The sequence below is a fragment of the Macaca nemestrina genome, chromosome 3, assembly GCF_043159975.1.
Source record: "Macaca nemestrina isolate mMacNem1 chromosome 3, mMacNem.hap1, whole genome shotgun sequence".
Lineage (NCBI taxonomy): Eukaryota > Metazoa > Chordata > Mammalia > Primates > Cercopithecidae > Macaca > Macaca nemestrina.
This window is the reverse complement of record NC_092127.1, coordinates 155,260,793-155,286,794: the sequence shown is the minus strand read 5'-3', so window position 1 is coordinate 155,286,794 and position 26,002 is coordinate 155,260,793. Positions and strand designations below refer to the sequence as shown.

The 26,002-nt window shown below is 43.4% G+C and overlaps 1 protein-coding gene across 2 annotated transcripts in view; it reads right to left on the bottom strand.

The window, feature by feature from the left end:
* The window catches only part of LOC105487704 (BEN domain containing 4), a 47,320-nt gene extending 25,880 nt beyond the window's left edge, over positions 1-21,440 (bottom strand). For both annotated transcript variants that reach the window (XM_011751249.3, XM_011751250.3), the window contains exons 1-2: positions 20,954-21,440; positions 12,715-13,281 (exon numbers count right to left, since the gene is read on the bottom strand). In XM_011751249.3, coding sequence (XP_011749551.2) covers positions 12,715-13,281; positions 20,954-21,440 — 1,054 coding nt within the window. The remainder of the gene's footprint in view (positions 1-12,714; positions 13,282-20,953) is intronic.
* Positions 21,441-26,002: the final 4,562 nt, after the last annotated feature.

Here is a 26,002-nt window from a genome sequence, read left to right as displayed (position 1 = left end):
CGGGCGGATCACGAGGTCAAGAGATCGAGACCATCCTGGCTAACACGGTGAAACCCCGTCTCTACTAAAAATACAAAAAAATTAGCAGGGCGTGGTGGTGGGTGCCTGTGGTCCCAGCTACTCTGGAGGCTGAGGCAGGAGAATGGCATGAACCCATGAGGCGGAACTTGCAATGAGCCGAGACTGCGCCACTGCACTCCAGCCATCTATCCATCTGACAAGGAACTTAAACAAATTCTATCCAGAATTTGACAGAGCAAGACTCCGTCTCATTAAAAAAAAAAAAAAAAAAACCCACAATGAGATACCATCTCATCATAGTCAGAATGGCAATTATAAGAAATAACAGATGCTAGCGAAGCTGTGAAGAAACAGAAACGTTTTTACACTGTTGGTGGGAATGTAAATTAGTTCAACAGTTATGGAAGACAATCTGGCAATTTCTCAAAGACTCAGGACCAGAAATACCATTTGACCCAGCAATCCCATTACTGGATATATATCCAAAAGAATATAAATCATTCTATTACAAAGATACATGCATGCGTATGTTCACTACAGTACTATTCACAATAGCAAAGACATGGAATCAACCCAAATGCCCATCAATGATAGACTGGATAAAGAAAATGTGGTACATACACACCATGGAATACTATGCAGCCATAAAAAGGAAACGAGATCATAGCCTTTGTAGGGACGTGGATGGAGCTGGAGGCCATTATCCTCAGCAAACTAATGCAGGAACAGAAAACCAAACACCGCATGTTCTCACTCGTAAGTGGGAGCTAAACAATAAGAATACGTGGACACATGAAGGGAACCACAACACTCACTGGGGCCTACTGGGGAGGGGAGGTCGGTGGAGGAGAGTATCAGGAAAAACAGCTAATGCAAGCTGGGCTTAAAGCCTAGGTGATGGGTTGACAGTTGTAGCAAACCACAATGGCACATGTTTACCTATGTAACAAGCCAGCACATCCTGCACATGTAACCCAGAACTTAAAATATATAAAACATAAAATAAATTTACATGAAATCCCAAAATGTTTACAAGGCAGCATATAAAACTATTTACCATGGCCTCAACCATGTTAAATATAATGATGTGCATAGAAAAGATACAGGGAAGAAATAAGCCGAAGTGTTAATGATAATAGTTAACAATGATTATTTTTTAGTTGTGGGATTAGGGTAGTTATTATGACTTTTTTTTTTTTTCCGAGACAGAGTCTCGCTCTGTCGCCCAGGCTGGAGTGCAGTGGCGCAATTTCCGCTCACTGCAAGCTCTGCCTCCCAGGTTCGTGCCATTCTCCTGCCTCAGCCTCCCGAGTAGCTGCGACTACAGGCACCCGCCACCACACCCGGCTCATTTTTTGTATTTTTAGTAGAGACGGGGTTTCATTGTGGTCTCCATCTCCTGACCTTGTGATCCGCCCGCCTCAGCCTCCCAAAGTGCTGGGATTACAGGCGTGAGCCAGTGTTTACAGTGGGTATAACAGTTTTATACTAATTTAAAAGTTGTTTGAAAAATGTCTACAACACCGTTGTCTCGCCTTCCTTGCTGTTACTTCAGTGTGGAAGGGACAGTCCTGGAAGGGCTTAAAAGCTGGCTGTTTCTTTCCATGCACATTTAGGCAGCAGTACTAAGCTATGACCCAAGCCAGTGGATGCACATAGGTTGGAAGGAAATGGGAGTGTTATGTGTATTTACTGGCCATAGGAGGCCCTATTTAAGGCAAATGGGTCCTGTACACTGATAACTGGGCACAGGCTAAGTAGACCAGGAAGACTGAAGACAAGACTCTTATTTGGTCAATTGTTTTTTTTTTTAAAAACAATAGCCCAAACTCCCCCAGGTGTTCTGAGTGCCTCCCTTCACCAGCTGTCCTCCCATCCTCCCACTCCTGGTCCTATAAGGTAGGAAGCTAGAGGCACTCCTGGCCAACACCTGCTGTGAAGGATTTGGAACAGCACTCTTAACTGGGGGCTCTCTGGATAGGTGCCTAGATTTACACAGGGAAGCTGTGGAATCAAGTGGAATATTTTCTGGGGAAAAAAAGTTAATCTGGAAATGGAGATAGGTGCGTCTAGAAAAGTGGGAGTGAAATTTATGATCCTGACCCACAGCTACACCACGCTGCCTGCCTGGGAGGTGCAACAGCACTGAAAAGGAAATTGTGGAAAACTTGTCCTCATGTCCCTCTGTTCTGTTAACCTAAGGTTCTGTGGGGGACTGTGGAGTTTCCGAGTGAGGACTGGCCTTCACGGGTGGGGTGAGCGACCAGTGCTGCAGGTGCAGCTGTGTGGAGACCAGGCCACCACTCCACTCCCTTGGCCCCCAAGGGAAGGGAGAGTGGGTCTTGACTCTCAGCAGCAAGAGGTCAGGGGATCCTCGAGGAGCTGGTGATGCCCCCAGAGGCTTTCACAGCCAACTCCCTCCTCGTGCAAATTAGGAACTTTTTATTTTATTATTTATTTATTGAGACGGAGTTTCAGTGCTGTAGCCCAGACTGCAGTGCAATGACACGATCTTGGCTCACTGCAAGCTCCGCCTCCCAGGTTCATGCCATTCTCCTGCCTCAACCTCCCAAGTAGCTGGGATTACAGGCGTCCGCCACCATGCCTGGCTAATTTTTTTTATTTTTAGTAGAGAGGGCGTTTTACCATGTTGACCAGGCTGGTCTGGAACTCCTTACCTCAGGCGATCCACCTGCCTCAGCCTCCCAAAGCGCTGGGATTACAGGAGAGCCACTGCGCCCAGCCTAAATTAGGAATTTTAAACAAGTCACTCTCACGGTGAAACTACTACTTCAGACCCATCGGGCATGTTTTACTCATTCATTTGTCCATTCTACAGGACAAAGTCTGACAAATCTATTAGGTGTAATGAGAACATACATGAGGAACCAAAAACGAAACTTCTATTACAACGAAGAATGGCTATAAAGGCACCTAAAACATACCTACTACCTATCCCGATATTGATATTTATAATTTTTTTCTCCTCTATGTAACATAATTTCAAAATGCATCTTGGAGAATCCTGGAAACAGTAAAATACTTAAGAGGAAGAAAGGAAATAAGGAAGGTCTTTTGTGTAAATAATACATGTAAAGCAAAAGGCACCCAATAAATACTGCCTGGTGTAAACTATTGTCATTTAAGATTGGTTGTCTATGAATTATCTGAATTCTCCATAGAGGCCACTTATGTGATTCTGTTGACTGTGCCTTCTCGGCAGCTGTACTGTCTAAGCAGCAGTAGACAATTTTGTCTAAGCAAAGTAAAAATGGAGAGGAATGGGTTACAAATGTTCCACTGGGTATGTAGGATATCTAGATGGTGTTCCGCTCAAGAAAAGGAAAGCGCCCAGGGATGTTAAAGTCACACACATAGGGTCTTTAAGACATTCTACGATAACACTAGTAGACACCAATTAACTGACAAAAAGCCTTGGATATTGGTCCTAAAGTAACTCTTGGATACTATTATTTTTCAGTGTACTGACTCTTACACTTATTAACCATGTGATTCTGGGCAGGTTACTTAACCTCTCCCGGCCTCTATGATCTCACCTGTAAAACTGGGATAACGACCTACTGTATACAGTTATTGTGAGGATTAATTAAAATAATACATGTAAAGCAAAAGGCACCCAATAAATAGTGCCTAATGTAAGCTACTGTCATTTTAAGATTGGGAGTCTAGTGAATTCTTCATTGAGGCCACTTAATTGACTCTGTTGACTGTGCTGTCTTGTATGAGCAGCTGGTAAAAGAGACTAGTGAAATGGTCTTCCTGAATAGTTTTCCTTGGGGAAAACCGCTCAGATTCTGGTTTTGCCCATCTTAAGGGTGCTTGGGTCTCTAGTTCCTAATTTTCATTGCATTAAAATCTTGATCAGAGTTTCTCTCTTCACCCTTCAAGCAATATTTAATCTATCTTGCTATCCAGTTGTTTTCAAGGACTTAAAACATCTCAAAATATTCCACACACACTTTTATAGGGCAATTGAATTATTTACTGTCCTCTGACAACCATGGCCATCTGTGTGTTTCATCGTCTTTACGTGCCCTATTCACATCATCTCTGTAAAGTATAAGCTCCTGAATTGTAAATATCTAGAAATAAACAATGAGCTGAATTAGTCAGCCTACAGATGTGCAGTTATATTTCTGTTCATGTCAGTATCCTCATTCCATTAATTCAATTCAATTAACATGTAGATGTTACAACATGCCTAACAGTGGGCTAAGAAAAAGGAGACACAAAGATGACTTTGAGCCTCTGTCCTCAAGGACCTCCATGGCCTGTCTCTCTTCATATCAGGACATCAGGAGACACAGACACATACAGAGTAACCACTTCCTATGGTAACGATAACAGAATCTGCATGACGTGCTATGAAAAGTGATGAATTTTGCTTGGGAACGGTGGGAAGTATTTGTTACAGTGTCACCTGACCTGGGTACTAAAGGATGGATAGGAGTTTCTCAAGTGGAGAGAAAAGGAGTATGTTCTTAGGTTGAAAGGAATAGCAGGAGTAAAGGAAGGCCTGAAGTATGGAAGTTTTTGGCTGCTCAGGGATTCACAAACTGTCCAATGGGGTTGGAACACTTGGTGTCTGGTGGGCATTGAAGGCTGAGTCTCCAAAGACAGACAGGAAAAGATCCAGGAATTGAAGAACCTTGTGTGTCACACTGAGGATGCTAGAATTTACTCCATAGACTATTTGAAGCCCTTAGAGGCTCTTTGGCAGTGGGTGACCTGGGGCTGTTTTGGGGAGAGACCAGAGTCTGGTGTGGGAGGGACTGGAGTCTGGGAGGGGAGCTTAGTGACTCTTGCAACAGCTCCACTTATGAGATGAGCCTGGTTGACACTAGTGGAGAGAAAGGAGAGGTCCCACTGATGGGTGGGTAAGAGGTGGGACCCAGAAGAGTGGAGGCTGACTGGGAGTCAGAAGGAGAGATGAGCTCTGGATGGATCTGAGGTTCCCCACCTGGCCAACTAATTGAATGGTGACACCTTTGTAAGGTAAGAATACCACTTATCATAAGGAAAACAACATATGATTTCTGGAACACTAAGCACAAAATAATTTCCTCTTTTTCTTAAAGTTTCCATTTATTGAGTGCTTACTGAAGACTAGTAGGCACCCAACCATGACTTCACTGCATTTGGTACTTTCAACATCCCTACAGTATTATTAACCTCACTTTATAGAAAGGGAAACTGAGGTTTGGCACGATTAAAGCAATTTTTCAAAACAATCACAGATACCAAGTAGCAGGAGAGGAGATTCAAACACGGCTTTGACTCCGAATCCATTCTCTTTACCTCCTGTTGCTCTGTCTCCCTCAGTGTCACTGATAGCTGTAACCCACAGCCATGATGACGTTCACCAAATTCTCAGGGAAATAACTCAATTCTTTATTCCTCTGTCCCTATCATTCGCTCTGATACTCAGAATGTACTAAGTTCTTTTCATCTACCTCAGAGCCCCCACTTTACATATGATCTGTGAGTTTCTCAGGATCAGAAATCGACCTGAGCATTTTCCCTCCCACAGGCCCTTGTGGGTATATTCACGTTTGGAGGGTGGTGAGGGCACCGGAGAATACTAGCACACGTCTACACTGCATCTACTCTGGGGTGTTCTGTTCTTGCAAAATTCCTGTTATCCAAAAACTGACATGACTGATCACTTTAAAACTTTCTTAGAGAATGACAACAGGGGACTAACATGATCAGAACTGCAGAATCCAAGGTTAGTTCTCTAGTTTGTAGCCTCTAGAGTTGGTACAGTGGATCCTGATGAGGATTCACGGATTCGGTATGTGCAAATGTGCTTTACTTGCCAAAATGTATTTGTAACCCCCAAATCAGACCTTGTGGTGCTTTTGTAGTGACTCACAGGCATGTGCAGAGTACTGAAAACCTGATATGCACACATTCCCAGCTGAAGTGGAACAAGGCAATGTTCTGCCTTCTTGTTTCAGCTCTCATCACTGTAAACAAGTGTCCTCACCATGGTCTATTATTTAGTGCTACAGTTTTTGTATTTTTGTGACTTTTGTTGGTGATCTCACTGTTTCAAATGGCCCCAATTGTAGCACTGAAGTGCTGTCTACTGCTCCTAAGCACAAGAAGACTGTGATGCGTCTTACAGAGAAAACAAGCATGTTAGATACACCTCATTCAGGCATGAACCATAGTGCCGTTACTCAACCAGCGATAATTATTAAATAAGATCTCTTTAAATAAACACACACATAAAACAAAGTTATATACTGATCAGCTGATGAAACTGTTGTGAACAGAGGCTCTTAAGAACCTAGCTCTGTATTTCCCCTAGGAGGAATGTTTTAATATTCTCAATGTGGTGCTCATAGTGACTTTATAGAACACAACGATGGTGAATAATGAGAATCAGCTGTTTTGAGGGTGGCGCGGGTAACAAACTAGATCTGGAGTCAGAGGCTTGGATTGTAATCCTAGGTTTCCAACTGAGCTCACTGTCCAACCTCTTTGTAAAATAGGAATGATATTAATATTTGCTGTGGCCCCATGGAGTTATGAGGATAAAATGAGATAATTTAAAAAAGCACTTTTTAGAAAGTTGAGGGTGCTACAAAAACATTAACAACGCTCTTCAACTAAGGGTGTGGGAAAACTGGATTTCTACATGCAAAAGAATCAAATTAGATCCTTGCCTTATAGTATACACAAAAATAAACTCAAAATGGAGAAAAGACCCAAATACAAGACCAGAAACTATAAAAGTCCTGGAAGACAACACAGGGAGAGTGCTCTGGACACTGGCCTTGGAAATAATTTTTTAGGTACCATAAAAGCTCAGGCCACAAAAGCAAGAATAAATAACCCAATGTAACAAATTTGTACTGTACTTGAGATTAAGGATATTGAGTAGATTTTAGCAGCTCTTACTACATAGAACAACAACAAAATTTTCAGGCCACAAAAGCAAAAATTTTTAAAATGGAACTGCATCACACTAAAAAGTTTCTGCATAGCAATCAACAAAATGAAACAGCAATCTATGGTCTGAGAAAAAATTTTTGCAAACCATGGGATTAATATCTAAAATATATAAAGAACTCATACCCTTCCACAGTAGAAAAACAAATAACCCAATTACAAAATGGGCAAAATACTTGAATAGATACTTCTCCAAAGAATATCAACACATATATAAAAATATACTCAACATCATTAATCACCAGGGAAATACAAATCTAAACCACTATGAGACACCAACTGACACCAGTTGGGATGGCTGTTAGCAAAAGGTCAAAAGATAACAAGTGTTGGTGAGTGTATGGGAGAAAGGGAACCCTTGTACACCATTGGTGGGAATGTGGAATGGTATAGACATGGAAAACAGTATTGGAATTTTCCTAGAAAATTAAAAATATGACCCAGCAAACCTTCTCCTGGACATATGCCCAAAAGAAATGAAATCAACATCTTGTAAAGACATCTGCACTCCCACGTTCATTGCAGCATTATTCCCAATAGCCAAGACATGGAAACAACCTAAGTGTCTGTCAACAGACAAGTGGATAAAGAAACTGTGGTGTATTATTGGATAGAATATTACTCTGACCTAAAAAAGAACAAGATTTTGCCACTGCCACAACATGGGTGAGTCTGGAGGGCATTATGTTAAGCCAGACCCAGAAAGAAAAATATTGTAAGATCTCACCTACATGTGGAACCTAAAATAAAGAAAAATTCAAATACACAGAGCTAGAAAACAAAACAGTAGCTACAAGGGGTGGGGAGTTGGAGTGGAAATGGGGTGATATAGCTCAGATGTTACGAAGTAGCACATATGTAGGATGAATAGGTCTAGAGATCCAACACAACATGAGGAGTACACAGGTGACAGATTTGTACCGTACTTGAGAGTAAGGCTACTGAGTAGATTTTAGCAGCTCTTACTACAAGAACAGCAAAATGGGTAACTATGTGAGATGACAGATACAGCTTCACTACTGTAGCTTTTAACTATCTATATATCCTATAACTTCACTTTGTATACTTTAACTTTACAAAACAAAGTTTAATTAAAATATCAACAATAAACACATCCTTCCTATATTTGGCACACAGAAAATTTCAAGGTATTCTTAAGGTGTTATAATTATTTTACTTTGGACTTTTCTTAGCAAAAATTACCACATTTTATGATTCTAAGACCCACAGTTTTTCATATTTAAAATCCATGGACTTTATGTTCAAAGGTTATTAAAATGTACAATTATGATTTCTTCTTTCTTAGTGGAGCATAAAGATTGGTGTAGCTTACATCCACTGGCATCTCAGATTAGATGAAATATGGTTATTTTATATTTGTCCTCCTTTATGAGTTCTCCTTAAGTGCTGACTAAGCTTCCTAAGCAAATGTGACTACTCTAAACTGACACTCTCTCCAATGAGAAGTTCTATGCACCATTTTCCTTCTTTTAAAAACCCCTCATCCCTTCATGCTCCTGATTCAAAAGTCTTCTGCTTTTGTGGCTTTTTTCTTTTAACATAATTTCAATTCCTTTTCAAAAAATTTTACTTCTAAACACTTTCTAATCTTCTAGTGTGGTGATCCAATACAGAAGAAAATGTGCTAACGTTATTTGATTGGGATAAAATTTGAATTCCCTACACCTGCAACTGGCTCTGAAAAGTTAGAGGGAATTTTCCAGAAGCCCCTGCCTTGTATGTAGCTGATCATCAAAAGACTGTGTTGGATATTTTACAAATAATACCGTAACACTGCCCCTCTCAGAGTAGTGCCAGAAATAGTGCCTGCCCACAACTCCTTTGTTTTGGTATGGTTTCTCACCTTTTCCCTTGAGAGATGCCCAAGTGAAATCATTTTTTCTTGTAGACTGATAGGCTTGTTTATTTTTAACTCTCATTTCAAGAACTGCTCCCAGGTATAAAGGCTTTATTTCAGGAAAAAAAAAAAAAAATCCTCAACAGCACTCCTCCGGAAAGGCAGAGAAATGACCGAGGAACACTGCCTGGGCTCTGACCTGCAGCAGCTGACCTATCTCCTTTTCAACCTTATTTTCTGTGCTACCTGCTGAGCGTTGCCTTCTCCTTTGTATTCATCCATCCTGCTTGGCTGTAAAAAAGTGATTCCCACAACTCAGGTAGATTCTACTAGAAGAAAGCCCCAGGTCCTTCCACAGAAATGTATTGGCCTCTAGAACGATGGGGTCCTGTTGAGACCACTGCTTAGGGAAAATCCATCCCAAATTATGTAGGAGAGTTACTGTAGTAGGACAAAACATTTTTATTCTATGCAAAATCAGTGTACCACATAGCACACTTTTCTTCAAATGATAACAGATACCCCTCTACCCAAAATGCACAGCTAATCAAGTAAAAAGTGGATTCCTGGGTGTCACTCACAGGCTGGTTTATTGTTTAGGTAAAAATGGGCATTGAGAGGTAAGGGCAAGAGGGCAGTGGCTTCTCCCTTTGAGCAAGTTTTCATCTCCAAGTGACACTTTAACCTGTTTTCCAATATTAAGTGGTCCCTAGGTCATAAATACGTGATAAGTAATCATAAAAAAACTAATATTTTCTTCATTGTATACTATTTTTACTATGCATAATTAATAAACTGGCTTTTCATCCATATTGTTGGATGTATTACTTAACGTAAACACAGTTATCCATGTGAAATGGTTGCTGGTTCAAGTTCCGGGAGGGGGCTGTCAACAGGGTTGAATGTTTACAGTAATAGGACTGATCATTAGCCTAATTTCAACCAGTGTCAATTCAATGTTTGATCAACAAGAAGCCTCAAGAAATGGCAGCATTTCCATCTTTCTGGGAAGTACAAAACACAATGATTAGTGGCAAGCCAACACTGAGTGAACCCCTACCACAAGGCACCTGACCTGCTATGGGTTCGGTAAGTGAGAGTGGGACTGAACCCCAAGTTTGCTTAGGACACATCAAGGACATACAGCTTGCCAAATATTTAGGATCAGGAATTAGACAATACTACTTGGGACATTTGTGTCCACCTGTCCTTGCACTCTGAAACTCTTTCCCAAGATGAGATCAAGGAGTGCCACTAAGCACTTCAAAAGCTAGGAAGGCTCCTTTGGTTATGGTTCTGAGTGGCTGACAAAAGTCTCCGTAGCTGGATGACCTCTAGGACACGATTTTCTGCCCCAGTTAAAGAGGGGCAGTGGGGGTGACAAGAAAAATACCCGTGAGATAAACCCAGAGTGAACTAAGCATGGGTTACGTAGCTGTGAGATTTGTAAAATCCCACAGTGTGCTAGCTGCAACCATGTCTCGGACTTGGGGAAACCAGGAGTGATCTGGTTCCGTTACATTCTTCTGGGTTCTACCCAGGGTCCCTCTTGTAGTTGGTGCCTGCCTGGCGTGGGAAAACACTACGCGTCTGCATCTAACTCCAGGGCTCCAATGCAAAAGGAGAAAATGGATTTGCTGCACCTCTTACTTCCCCAGCTCCACAAGACAACTGCACTTAATCTAATTCCAAAATGTTCTGAACCAAACCTCAGCTCTATTTGGAGAATTATTTTAAATGATAAGCCTTCTTTTTGCTTCCTTTGTCTACTAATAAACAAGTGGGTAGCTTTCTTTAACACTTCCTTCTTTCTAGATCAGCTGCCAAATTGAGTGATACAAAGATACTGTATCAAGAAAAGAATATAGCTTATATTGGCCAGGTGCAGTGGCTTGAGCCAGTAGTCCCAGCACTTTGGGGGGCCAAGGCGGGCGGATCACCTGAAGTCAGGAGTTCGAGACCAGCCGAGCCAACATGGCGAAACCCTGCCTCTACTAAAAATACAAAAAAAAAAAAAAAAGAAAAAGAAAAAAGTAGCCAGGCATGGTGGTGCGTGCCTGTATTCCTAGCTGCTCATGAGGCTGAGGCAGGAGAATCGCTCGAACTCAGGTAGCAGAGGCTGCAGTGAACCAAGATCGCACCACTGCACTCCAGCCTGTGCCACAGAGCGAGACTCCGTCTCAATTAAAAAAAAAAAAGAATATAACTTACATTTATACATATGTATCAGCATTAAAATTTTAAAATTTTCTATGTATGATTTATTTTGAACCCCAATATATTAGAATAGTAGTACATGTATGCAATTAACCAATAAATGTGTAGATTGGTGGGCACAAGCTTCAACACTTTTTAGCAACAACTGCACAATTAAAAAGGTTTGAAGAGATTGTTCTTGTTAATGATCTTGTCTTCTGTAAGCCACAGACATACAGGAATGAATTCAAAGATAAAAGTAAAATCAGGGCCGGTGCAGTGGCTCACTCCTGTAGTCCCAGCACTTTGGAAGGCCGAGGTGGGTGGATCACCTGAGGTCAGGAGTTCAAGACCAGCCTGGCCAACATGGTGAAACCCCATCTGTACTAAAAAATACATATGTATATATATAAACTAGCCAGGCGTGGTGGTGGGCGCCTATAATCTCAGCTACTCAGGAGACTGAGGCACGAAAATCGTTTGAACCCAGGAGACGGAGGTTGCAGTGAGCCGACAAGGTGCCACTGTACTCCAGTCTCAGTAACACAGTGAGACTCCCTCTCAAAAAATAAAAAATAAAAAAGACTTTGCAACCCAGAGAGAATGTCTTGCCAGAAAGATGATTTTACTACTCTGAAAATCTAGTGTCTCTAAGAGGCAGGAAATGCCTCATATTTAGCCAAGGCCAGCCACAAATAGTTTGGGGCCAGCTGAATTACCGGTCTATCTTTGACCTATTAGTTTCATAGTTTCTTTTTTTTTTTTTTGAGACGGAGTCTTGCTCTGTGCCCCAGGCTGGAGTGCAGTGGCGCGATCTCGGCTCACTGCAAGCTCCGCCCCCCGGGTTCACGCCATTCTCCTGCCTCAGCCTCCCGAGTAGCTGGGACTACAGGCGCCTGCCACCTCGCCCGGCTAATTTTCTTGTATTTTTAGTAGAGACGGGGTTTCACCGTGTTAGCCAGGATGGTCTCGATCTCCTGACCTCGTGATCCGCCCGTCTCGGCCTCCCAAAGTGCTAGGATTACAGGCTTGAGCCACCGCGCCCGGCCAGGTTTCATAGTTTCTTAATAACGGTAAAGGACAGTGTACATGCTAAAGAGATTAAGCTTGTTGAAACTTAAAAGAAAAGGCAGGGAAAGTTAATGAAATAGAAAAAACCATTTCATTTGTTCAGTGCTATTTGAGTTCTGCCTCTCAAAGTATTTCATTTTAATTTCTATCACTGACTAACAAAATGCATAGGATCAAAGTTTTTAAAAATTCAAAACCCATTTTAAAGGAACAGGACCACTTTTTAAGAAAATAGGCTTATAGCACTTGACCTATTTCATTGTCAAAGCAGCACATCTAGAAATTATTTTTATATTGATAGAGACACCTTTTAATAGGACTATGGCGTTCTATACACAAGAACACGGTAGCTGGAAGTAAATAGGCTAGTGGCTCATCCTACAATGTCTGTTTGGCACTGGATGGGCTAACAAGCCCATGAGCATGTCTGTTTTTTCCAACTTTTCTACATCACTGGCCAAAAAACAAAAAAAGCCCACACATACATAACACATACACATACATGAGTACAGAAATACAGACAGACAGATGAGACAAGTGAAAGAAAGAAGGGTTGCAATTGTCTTGCAAGGAATATGGCAGGATACCTGGGATGCTCTCTAATTTCCTTCTGAGCTCTTCATTTTCTTGTTGCAGTGAAATAACCTCCTGCTCCAGCTCCTGGCATCGAGGACAATAGCCTTCCTCTTCCTCCTCCTCCTCCTCTTCTGGCAGTGTAGATGAAGATGGGTGGCCATGGGATTCGGACGTTGCTGGGGAAGTCCAGCCACCTAATGTATGCACAGGAGAGGTTGACAGAGGATCCACATCGGCCAGGTGGCCATATTCACTGGCTGACGAGGGGTTTGGAGTCGGAAAGCTCCCCGAGAGCAGGTAATTTTGTAGAGAATCAGTGAAAACCCTCAAAAAGGCAGAAGTTTGTTGTTTCCTTTGCATATATTGCATCTCTATGTCTACATTGTCTGAGGTCTGACTGTGGACCCCTTTCCCAATGTGACAGTGCTCCTGTCTTTCGTTGTAACTTGAGCCTTCCTGCTTTACGCAAGAAATCATGGACTGAGAATGGTTGGAGTCCAGGAGTTTTCCTCCACAATTTAAGAGGCTAAGAACTCGACTGCACTGTTGGGCAAAGGCATCCAAGATCATTCGACTCTCTGAAACAAATGAAAAGACACATCAGTGACCAACAGCCAACAGCAAAATATAAATAAAGTCCTCAATTTTGAGCTCAACATTCAAACATGTTAAAAATATGTATTTCTACTCTCTGTCATAAGCCAAGACGACACAGTAAATCCACTATGAATAGAATGCATAGCTTCCTGTTGTTCTGCGACTGCGGGATGCTAGATGAGTCACACCCAGTCTCTTGCTCTAGGAAACGGCTGGACTGTGACTTTGGGCACCATATAGAGATTTTCCTCTCTGTGGCATTAACTGGCTGCACAGGTCTGAACTCACACCTTTGGTTTCATTAATATCCTTACTCTAACGAATCGAGTCAGCCACTGCAGACTCAATTCCTCATTGATAGGAGGGCTTAAAGCAATCATTACTTCTATTTCTGGAGTGCCCTCATGCCCTTGCGATTAATCAGCTGATACAATCCCTGCCGAGAGTACATAGCTCCCAGATGCAAACTGGAAAAGAAAGATAAGTCTTTCTGAAGAGCTCACTAGAAATCTAAGGTAAAGCAAAGAGTGAGCCTATGGGCACAGGATGAACACAAAACTGTACGTGTCTTCTAACATCTGTGTTCACTATTCCTTCTTTTCACTTATTTGCTAACTTGGATTTCTCATCAAGGCCAATGTTTAGGCTAACCTGATCATTTGAAAATCAGTAGTATCACTTCTTAGAACCTCTTCTGGTAGACTGCCAAATATTCTAAAATGGCACAAGGCACGGGTGCCTCTTAGCCCATGTACATGAATTCTAAAGCATATTGTCAACCATTGAAAGCAAAAAGCAAACAAAAGCAATCAACTCACTGCAAAAACCAAAGGGGGAAAAACCCAAATTGTGAAAATGTAATTTAATGACATCGAACGGTCTTGAAAATTTACCCTAAATATAAATGTCACGAGGTAGATTCACTTCTTTCCTGATTGCCACCTAGAATGGGCTATTATAAATACAGAGAGGGGCACTTTTCAGAGCTGACACAGAAGCCTGAGGATGTCTCTTATTTCCTCTCCCCTTTCCCAGAATAACGGCAACAAACAAAACATTCGAGATTTTAGATGCCTATAACCATTGTTTAAGATAAAAATGCAACTAGCACTAGCTCTCCCTGAAAATGTTCACTAGCTGTATTTTTTTCGGAAGGAAAAAAAAACTTTCAGAATAAAAAATGGTGAGATGTTCAAGGGCTGCTATAGGAATAATGAGCTAGAACAGCTTCAGTAAGAAATCCCCTAGAACACACCCAGGATGTAAGACCAAGGAAACCACACTTCAGGAGAACTCCATGCAGTGCTCAACATTCCACTGTGTTCTTTTTTCTTGCTATTCTTTCATGAAATAACTAAGATAATCAGAGGAGAGGGGTCCAAGTGCTCTTTTCCAACTTTTTAGTAAGAATATATACGTAAAGCAGCTGGGTATGGTGGCTCACACCTGTAATCTCAGCACTTTGGGAGGCCAAGGTGGGTGGATCACAAGGTGGGAGATGAAGACCATCCTAGCCAACACGGTGAAACCCTGTCTCTACTAAAAATACAGAAATTAGCTGGGCATGGTGGCGCACGCCTGTAGTCCCAGCTACTCAGGAGGCTGAGGCAGGAGAATCACTTGAACCCAGGAGGCAGAGGTTGCAGTGAGCCGAGATGGTGCCACTGCACTCCAGCCTGGAGACAGAGTGAGACTCCATCTCAGGAAAAAAAAAAAAAAAAAAAAAAAAGAATATATATGTAAAGCCCATATAGCACAGTGTTTGGCACATGGGAAGCATCCCTTACATCTCCCAAATCCTGAATCCCGCTGAAAAACTGCAAGTCAGAACAGAGGCCTGATCTCTTCTACTCAGCAGAGGATCAGAGGATCATAAACTGCACTGGAGTGTGAGAGGCCAGCACAACGCCTTGAGAAATAGTTACTGAACACATAGCAGGTACTCTTGTACATACATAGAGCATCTCAGTTTATAGCATTATCAGATTTACTTGACTGGGGCAGGGGTAGCAAGTCCACCCTAGGCTGGTTGAGAGTCCATAGGACTATTTTCTTCTTAGGATAGTACTTTCTTATTCTTAGGAATTCCCATTCTAGACCCTCAGACCTTGGCAGCAGAACCGCCACCTGACCCTCCTTCTCCAGCCAATCCTGTCCCCATGGCCAAGTACCCCAAGATCCAGGAATTCCCCACTCAAACTGCTTTAAGGATCTATGCTGCCATCTTCTCTTTAGCCATCAATCCAAAGACAGTGATCATGGTGTCAGATCCTGGAAGTGTGAACTGGGACCTCCATATATGTGTATATGAGGTCCCTCCTGGTGGAAGATAAAGCTGGGAGTAGGGAGAGAAAGACATGGGTTGGCTGTAAATTCCAAACCTGGTTACCATGAAGGTGTATTTGTCAAGGTCGGTGGACGGAACGTATTTTGTTACACAATTTGTTAGCTTGATTTATACTTTGTAACTATCTGATACATGCTCTGTGACGCACCATCTGTACTCTTAATCTGGTGTCTCACAAAAATATTTGGGTGCCATTTATTTACAATGGCCAAAACCAAATAATAAGAAAGCCAACAGCTGAACTATACAAGTAAGAGGTTTAAGATGTTACACTCATTTTTTTTACTTCCTGGTTTCTGTTCTTTTATTAGTAAAATCAAAGGATGATATTGATTAGGAATTTTCAATTCCAGCACAACAGCAGTTTTCATTCATTTTAATCCTATAATCCCATTCTAGACCTGAAGTTGCATTTACTGTTTGCATTTTAATCAGCATAGTCCAACATAACCTTGATGAAAGGGACAAAATATGAAAGTCTAACACAGAATTGCCTGGTAAGAACTGCTTGAATGTATTTGTTCGGTGTCCTATAATACACTCAGTAGTTTTAATCATATTGATAAATCACATTAGAGCATGGATTTTAAGGGAAAAAAATCTGACTTAGGGACAAGCGTGATTTGTTTTCTTAATTGAAGGATAAACTTGTAACATGCTGAGAAAAAATCATTATGTGATATACTACATTATGAAGATAATCTATTAAAGTGCACTCAGAATATGAGAGAATAGCTACAATCATAAAGTAGTTCTTGCCTGCAGTTTTTTAAATGCTTCAATCTGAATTTGCTTTCAGAAATGATATGTACAAAAAGGGCTACTGTCACCCTTAAAGTTGAATTTTTTCTCTTCTCAATACCTTGAATTATTTGAATATTATTTTAACATTGATACATGGAAGAGTGTGATGAAAAATACTACCATTACATTTGATGGAAAATAGCAAATCTTTCCACCTAATACACATTGCATGCAGCAATAGTTTAGCCTTCTAGACAGAATATAATTACAAATGCAAGTACTGTGTGATGCCCATTATCATTAAGAAATAGACAAAAGTTCTGTTTTCATACGAGCACAATTGAATGGCTACTGATCTATGATTCTCAATTGAGCAAACTGTGAACATGTATCATGAATTTAACTTTTTTTTTTTTTTTTTTTTTTTAGTCATAGAATGCTCCACTCAAGTGATGGCAGGGAAGGAGAAAATCAACAGTTTACAGGAGGACTACTTTATCCCTAACTTCCCTAAAATTAAACGCCATAAAATGTTAATAAATCACAATCACAAAGCCCTCCAAAATGCCCACTTCTAATTTATTTTTCTTTATTGTGCAGCCTATTGGGAGATAATATCATGCTGCAAATTGTGCCTTGTCCAATTCCAAAATCTGAACCCATGATTTTTTTTTTAATTAAAAAATTCATTTCGAGAAATTCGTCTGAATTTAAGTTGTTTAATCCATCCTAAATCTGATAAGTGAGTAAGAAGAGGGATGGGAAGTAGGCAATCAAACACAGTCTCCCTACTTTACCGCCCTTCTTTGTAAGTAAAGCCTTGAATGGAATTTGCCCATCACAGCAGATCCCCAAGAGAATTCTGTTTCTATGAAGGAGATCACAGTAGTCAAGATTAGTGGTAACCTTTTGATTTTAGCCCAGCGAAGGGTGAAATATATTAATATTAAAAATGCAGAAGCAGAAATTTTTTTAGTGACCTACTATCATGTATTCATATATTATATCTACCCAAGAATTTCTCACTAGTTCAAAATAGATGATTTCCTTAAAACATTAATTTAACTTCTTTTTAAGAGACGACTTCATGGCATAGAAAATAGAAGTTAGAAAACGAAAGCATCTTTGGAAGCACCACCCTTGTCTTAAATCAATGAACTATGTCTTTTTAAAAAAATGCCATCCAATTTTTTTTTCATAATGGCAAACATCAACACAGCAAAACAGGATGCAATTTTTCTAAATAAATAAATCAATGATGTGTCAAAAATTAACAGATGAGTTAATATACTCGGTGCTATCAAAACCAGATGGTGCTTCCTAATATTCATCCTGCTCAGTCAATCCCTGAATATTTTCTGGACCATCGGTATATAAAATAGGATGCTGCTATTTGTGATGGCAAACAAAAGCAATCATGCCTGCCAAGCACATACTATAACAGGCAGCATTTCAGCTCTGCTAGACAGAAAGTAATTAGAATGCTTTTAATGTCCAAAAGAATGATGCTGATAGGCTGCCACAGATGTGTAGATTTATGAATATTTATATGGTGGTTTATAGCTGACACTTTTATCAGTTGAAGAAGATAAAATATCTGCCTGACTCAAAAGCTTGACAGTCAGGTTAATAAAATCTCATTAAAGAGAATGACCTATGCAATTATATAGGATTTATTGTAATTCATTTTTGATTGTACTCTGCTTAAAGATGCAATTTCCCATTTCCTGATGCCAAATTTAGGCTGCATATCAAGATCTACGTGGGTTTTAACTCTAAGCCTCCCACAGAGGAAAAATATGCTTTTAAAACCATGGTGTATTACCCCTTTTAAGGAAAATTATACTCTTCATGAGATTTTATAAGAATGTTGAAAAAAATCTATTTTTAATCACATATTTCTCTTCTCAGTTATGGCCCTTAATGGCAACTAAGATTCACTTCAACCATTTCATCTCTTCACTGCATTTACTCTGGACACTCAGTTATGTCTCTTCTTCTGTCCTTGACTCATTTCTTCACATGAATGTTTTGGCTATTTTCAGTTTACCAGGTAGCCTCAGACACTGCAATTACACTTTTGCAAAGGTGCAACAGGCAAAGCACCACTCCCATCCCCCACCCCATCCTGTATGCTTAAATGGCCATGGGTCTGTGCACACAAGCTCATTGGTTCAAAGTGGAACGACTAATTTCTCAAAGAACCAATCAGCTCTTCAAGTGGTTGTGCCCCTGATGGCCACTCACAAGACTGTGCCTGTTAAGAGATGGCTTTGTCCATCAGTGATTAACATTATGACCACAATTCATGATGTCTAATTCTATGGCTTTTTTCCTCCCAGACTATTTTCCTCACTGCATGGAAGAAACCTACCATCCAATTCCCATCTTTCCAACAAGCACGAGGCATCCAGCCCTTGGTGCTATCAAGCTTACCCCTCTCGATGACCTCCCTTAAAAACAACAAAAGCAGCCGTGAGAATAAAAGGAAATACAGAGAAGTTTGAAAGGCATCAAAAAAACCCCTCTTCACTCCTTTAGATTTAGTGATGTTATAATTTCCATCTGGGAACAGAGACAAAATAAACTAAACAAGACATTAGAGGGAACACTGAAAGAGAACATTGAGAACAAGGTGAGAAAAGGGAGGAAAAAAAATAAAACACTCCACATGAATGAAGGACAGCAAGGAAACTGCCAGGGTAGAAGTGACCAAGGAAAGAACAGCAAGTGACTGGTGCAGAAAAAAAGAAGCAATACAGGAAATATATAGCCAACTAAAACTATGGATGAAAATGGAAATGAGACGGGGGTAAATTTACAGTGTATAACAGGAAGTAAAATATGGAAAGACAGTCAGCAAAGGCTGGAAAGAGAAAGCAAGAGGAGATGAAAGACTGACCTGGGCAGATAATGAGGGGAAAACCTCAATGAAAATGATGGAACTGAGGCTATGCAAAAGAGTGAAAGCAAAACACAGAAAATGGGGAAAGGACTCAAGTGGCTGGAAAACAACATAAAAATACAGGATGGTAAAGCTGAGTCTAGAAATAAACATACGTCTGAACAAGAAATAGTTTAGGAGAAAATAAGATCCCAAACCAGAAAGAAAACGAACCTCCTTAAGAAAGGGGGAAAAAGGAAGAAAAGTAAGGAGGAAAATCAAGTAAGCCAACTGCCTAACGAAGAATATAAAAACACAATGGAATACTGGGGCAAGAGCAACTGAAAAAAATATACCCCACAAACAATAAGGAAGCCCACCTAAGAATCCCACTGAAAGCAATCAACCATCTTCATATCAGTGAGAGATGTGACAGATCAAGTCTTCACTATAACCTGTAATTAGGTTTTCTTTTTCAAAACCCATCCTTCATGTGTCAAAATATTGACAAACAACAGATTTATTAGTGGAGGCATCTATAACTCATTTAGACACAACACTCTATTTCCCACAGGGGAAAAAAAAAAGAGTATCAGATTCACTGACATGCAGGATTTGGGGGGCTCCAAAGTGTCATAAAAGGCCTTGGCAGGAACTTTTAGTTCTAATGGGCGGATAAATGTGGCTGCACCCACTGGGAGCTGGTGGAGAGGTCCCTTGGGCTCAGGCCTCAGGCTGTGGCCTCGCAACCAGCCCATCTTGCTCCCTACAGGCAGGCAGTGGGCTGCTTTGCCCCGGCAGCGCCCGCGGACTCGGGATAAAGGAGAGGAGTCGCGGACCCCAGGGTGGGTGCTCACCACGAGGTGTTTCTGCAGGGCTCAGGCGAGATGCTCGGGAGGGGCAGGGCCCCGCGGCGGGCAGGGACCAGGGGATGGCGGGGACGACGACGTGGGCGGTGGGAGCAGAGTGTCTGCGGCTCCAGGGCAGGGAGGAGGGACGGGTTGGTTCCCCGCGCCTCGCGAAGTCCACGGCGTGGCAGACGCGGGGCCCCGAGTCTCACAACCAGAAGGTGGGAGGGGAAAGGGACAGAGCAAGACAGAGAGCACCCGAGAAACACAGGCGCACATAAAAAGACATAAGGAAAAACGCAGCTGAGAGCCAACCAGCGTGGACTGCGATAGTGTGAGTGCATCAAAGAGGTGGCGAAGAAAGCACCAGAAGGCAAAGGAGAAGTGGAGAGAAGAAAGAAATGGAGTAAGGAGAAGAAAGGGAAGAAGCGGACGGAAAAAGTGAAGCAGTACTAGAGTGTCCCAGCGAGGCGGCCCGAGAAGCTCTAGCTTTTCCCGTAGCGGCCGCCGCTATCCCCCTGGGGCGTCCGGCCCCACTCCAGCCCACGCCCAAGCGATCCCGGCAGCCGACCGCCACAGCCGTGCTTCCCGGTGCCGCATCCAAGCCGCGGAGCCACCTGTTAAGCGCGCGCCGTCGGAAGCCCAGCCGTGGCGGCGCTGGAGAATCCTCAGGAAGTTTCCGGGCGCGCGGGGAGGCCTCAGGGTGCGCCCCGACGTCCCGACTCGGCCCAGCACGGAAGAGTGTCGGCGGGCCCCCGCTTCTCCTTCCCGGGTCCCCTCCCGCTGCCCCCGGCCGTGGCGGGAAGGAAAGTTGTGCCGAGAGTTGGTACCTGCGCTGAGCTCCAGGCTGGCGCCGTCGCTACCCGTGCCGCCGGTGCCGGCGGCCGCCGCCGCGCCTGGGCCATACCTGACGACGGCGGCGAACGAGGACGACGACGAGGCGGCGGGGGACGCGGGCGGCGGCTGCGCCGGAGTCCTCAGGTGGCCCTGGGATGTGGCGGGCGTGCAGGACGGCGACGACGACGAAGCGGCGGCGGCGGCCCGGCCGGGCCCGGGGGGGTAGGAGCTCTGCGCCTGGAACTGCTGCGGCGGCGGCTCGCTGCTGCTGATGGAGACGGCGGCGTGCGGCGCGAAGGGCGGCGGGGGCGGCGGGGGCGCCCGCACGTGCGGCAGCTCCACCAGGGTGGGTCGCTCGTAGCGCTTGGCCAGCGCCGGTCTCTTGCTGGGGAACGTCTTGAGGACGCTGTAGGGGCTGCGCTGCTTGTAGATTTTGGGGACGCTGGGCCCCTCCTCTGCAGGCTGCATCTCCTCCTCCATCCGGCGCCTCGGGGCCGGTCCCCCGGAGCACGTCCCCTCCCCGCCGGGCGCCGGGCTCCGAGGGTGCCTCCGCCGCCTGCCCGCCGGCTCTGCCCTGGTGCGCGCGTGTGGGAGGGTGTGTGTTTGTGCCGTGGCCGCCGCCGCCGCCGCCGCCTGTCGCTGAGGCTGGCATCGCCGAGCCCCCGCGCGGGGGGCTGCCGCCCGAGCTCCTGATTGACAGGCCGCCTCGCCAATGCCTGGAGGGAGAAAGGAGGTAAAGAGCAAGTGTTTAGGGTAATATCTGCTAATGATAATGGGGGCGGGGCGGGGCCTGGCGCCGCAGCCGCCCGCGGGGTCTGCCCGCCGGCTCCGCGCCTCCGACGGGGAGGGGGGGAAGGGGGAAAGCGAGGACCTGGAGGGCTCCCGGGAACTGCTGAAGAAGGTGGGGATCCTGGATTTGGCTACGGCGAGACTTTAGAGACCCAGATGTGGACTCGAGGCTTCTGCGGCTGCGGGCGGGGTCCGGCTTCCTAAATGAGCTCCTGGCGCCCCCTGCATGACCCCAAACTCTCGGGGTTGCACAGAGGAGGGGCTAGTGGTTGGGGCGGGGTCGTCAAGAGTACGCGCGTATTACCGCAAGTTCTTCTACCAATCGGGAATTGCTCTCCGATCTTTCTGAAAAGAACCTCTTGAAGATCTTGGCCCAGGTGGTCGCGCGGTGTTTACAGGGCTCCGGGGTCCTGCTTTCCCCGAGCCTCGCGGCCTCTAAGCTCATGCGGAACGTAAAAGCGCGCAGGGCGTAGAACTTTTTCACGTTTTCATTTGTTTCCCGTAGGGGCCCTGAGAATGTGCATGACACCATCATTCCCCCCACCCCCCATTATAAAGATGAGAAAACCGAGGCGCAGAGAGGCCGAAGGGAATTGCCCAAAGTCAGATACTCGGGAGTGTGTGGCTGTGTTGCACTGACGCATCCGGATTGTTTGAATTCAGCTCCTGACTTCTCATACCCAGTAGACTCTGTGCAATTGAGTGGGGAAATGACCTGACACCTCCCTTTGAGGTGATTACTTTCAACAGTGTCATTTTTAATATGTGTATATGTACTTGCAAGACCAAGGTAACTCGAGAACTCACTCCTTCATTGTCTTACTCACTGCAACTGGCATCATCCGGCGAGGGTCTGGAGGGTGCCCAATTTCAGTAGCCGTTTGAATGAGAGATCTCTGGTTTGGAGGAAGATCCTCCATGGGGCGCAGATGTCCTGTCTCTCCCAGCCACTTTTTGGAGCAGAGGGTCCATTGCTCCCTATCTCAGATCACTCCTCCTCTAGGCCAACCAGCATACCCTGCCGCAGGGTTGCTTTTCAGCCTTCCTTTTTCGTTCTCCAGGTCAGAGTTCTGGGTGCTCCTTGGTGTAGGACCCTCATCTCTGCACTCTGGAGTTTGTTTCCTTTTCAGAGCCTTCCTTTTATTCTTTGGAAGGTGACCCATTTTCTTCTGGGGGTTCACATCTTTCGGCCTCTTCTTTCCCTGGTCTCCTTTCCTTTGGAAGCTCTTTCTCTCTTCCTTGCTGGTTCAGCTTCTGTATTATTCCCCCCTAGATTGTCTCCCTCTCTCCTGCAGCTTCCTCAGATGGTGCTGTGCTTCCACCCCCCTCCCATCCATTTATTAGAGATGAAATAAATAATGCCATAAATAAAAGTATTTGGGAGTCCAGGAACTGTCAGGGCTGATTAGGGCATAGAGGACATTTTCTTTCTCATTATGCAAAAGCATTTCATGGGGAAATAAAAGAGGTTTCATTGTAACTCATGCATGTCATATTTCAAGGAATTCAAGATATTAATCATATTTAACATTATTTGCAATGTTTCTCCCTGGCTTCTGAAAACTGCTAAATGAGGACACGTGGATCACTAGGAAAAGGAGACAAGCATGAGAGGGACAGTTAAGAAATAATGAAATGCTGGTGAAAGACAGAGAAAGAGAATGAGATGCCAGGGAGATGTTTCTTAGGCACGTAAGTGAGAAATGGGGGAGCTACTTCTGAGACGTGAGACAGCTGAAATTGAATGATATACTGGAGGAAATAAATGATAACAAACCTCCCCACACTTTCCTTTCTATAAAGCAGTTCTGAATTTTGCATTGAAATGTTTTCCTCCCACTTTACTCCCAGATAATTTGCCAATAAGTCCTGGCTTTTGAAAAGAAATTGGGGTGGTGGCAGTGTGGGGCGTTTAGAGGGGAGAAATCTTTTAGTTCTTCTGAAGAAGTAATTTCCTGTACCTGGGGGCTTTCTCTTCTATGTAGTTTTAAATGTATATCCTCCTCACCACTTAAACACCTGAAGAGACTGGGAACAATACTTCTATTGTATATTTTCTATTGAAAAGGACCTGCTGTCCTTTACATCAAAAAGTGATCATTTCTATGAAACTGAAATAATCAAATTAGTCATTTAGCTTTTTAAAAGTTGGGGGAGGGGAAGGTTCCCAGAGGAAAAATATTTAAAAGTTTTAAATGATCAGCTTTCAGATTTTCATGTGGGCAGTCACCTATATCTGGGTCCTGGGTTCATAGAAAAATGAAGTACTTAAGAATCGCTCTTTAAAAAACAAAGTGAGCATTTATTCTAAGTGTGGAGTTGAAGGCAATTTTAAAATTATAACTGACCACTAATCCCTGCCTGAGATTGTATTTAACTGAGTATTGTACATCGATGTAATGTATTTAAGTGTTTATAAAATTACTGGTAGCACTCTGTGAGCATCTTGCTCTAAATTGTGGCCTAGATTATCAGATAGTGACTTTGCTGATGTCTTGGGGGTCTCATAGGAGCCGATAGAATAGTAATTACACCCATGCTTTAAATCTTTTTAGATATTTACTCTTATCTCAGAAAAAAAAAAGAGAGAGAGTGAACTTTTAAAAGCCAAGGGCTATTTATGGACAGGGTAATTTTTTGATTGGCAGCATGTCAATTCCTTGAGCCATCCAGAATGTAGCTTTTAAATAATAACTCAGCCATGGGAAATGCTTTTTATTGCACCAATTTCAATGATATTTAATGAGCTTCTGATTGACTGTTTGATCTCCCAATGTTTTGTGCTACTTTTAATTCATTTCGTATAATAGAAAAAAAAAGTAATTGGAATAAAATTTTGTGACAAGATAATGACCTTCCACTTTGAAATTAAATGTCTGATTAGCTTCAACATTTTAATGCCAAGATGATATTGCAGCAGGAACAGGACTATGCATGCTATCATTTGGTACAAAATGACTTAGGAATACTCCTGTGCTTTTCCCATTGCATAGCAAAAAAGGTGTGGTGGCTATGTAATCATAGGTACACAGGACTAGAAGGGACCTTTGCAGTCTTTTATTCTTGTGACTGAGCCTCTGCCCATAGTTTTCGATGGCCCTGGCAAGTGGTTGTGCAAACCATGTTTAAATGCCTCCACTGATGGGGATCTTGCTACCTTCAGGGACCTTATTTCCCCAGGTAGTTATTCCACAAATATTTACTGAGTGTCTACCATGTGCTAGGTACATTTCTAAGCACTGGAGGATATAATGCTAACCCAGATCACAAGGTCCTACTATTATGGATTTAGGTGGAACAGGTAAACAAACTAGTAATTAACTAAAAAACATTATTTCAAATAGAAATAACTATGATTAGGGACAGGCGCAGTGATTCATGCTGGTAATCTCAGTACTTTGGGCGGCTGAGTGGGGAGGATCACTTGAGCCCAGGAGTTTGAGACCAGCCTGAACAACATAGTGAGATCCCGTCTCTACAAAAAAATAATAATTACTGTGCAAGGTGGTATGCATCTGTAGTTCTAGCTGCTTGGGAGGATAAGGTAGGAGGATCACTTGAGCCCAGGAGTCCAAGGCTGTAGTGGACTATGATTGTGCCATTGTACTCCAGCCTGGAGGACAGAGCTACACCTGTCTCTAAACAAACTATGATGAAAAACCAGGATGGGAGACAGGGCTTGGTGGCTCATGCCTGTAATCCCAACACTTTGGAAGTCCAAGGTGGGAGAATCGCTTGCATCCAGGAGTTTGAGACCAGCCTGGGCAGCATAGTGACACCCTATCTCCACAGAAATAAAAAATTAGCCAGGTATGGTGGCTAATAGCACCTGTAGTCTCAGCTCCTCAGGAGGCTGAGGCCAGAAGATCATTTGAGCCTAGGAGGTTGAGGCTGCAGTGAGCCAAGATCGTGCCACTGCACTCAGCCTGGGCAACAAAGTGAGACCCTTTCTCAAAAAAAAAAAAAAAAATAGGGCAAGGGTGTACTTTTGATAGAGTGTGACTGAGATGATCTCTCTGCGGTGGAACAATAGTTCACTCATGAGAAAAAGCCGCCCATGAGAAGAGCAGTCCAGGCTAAGGGACTATAGGTGCAAGAGCCATAAGAACCATAAGATGGGAACAAGCTTGATGTTCTCAGGGAGCTGAAAGAGGGCAAGCCATGGGAATTGCCGTGGCAAGGGGCAGAGCAAGGAGGAGAGGAGAGAGGCAGGCTGGGCCCAGGCTGTGCAGGGCCTTGTACATCATGGGACA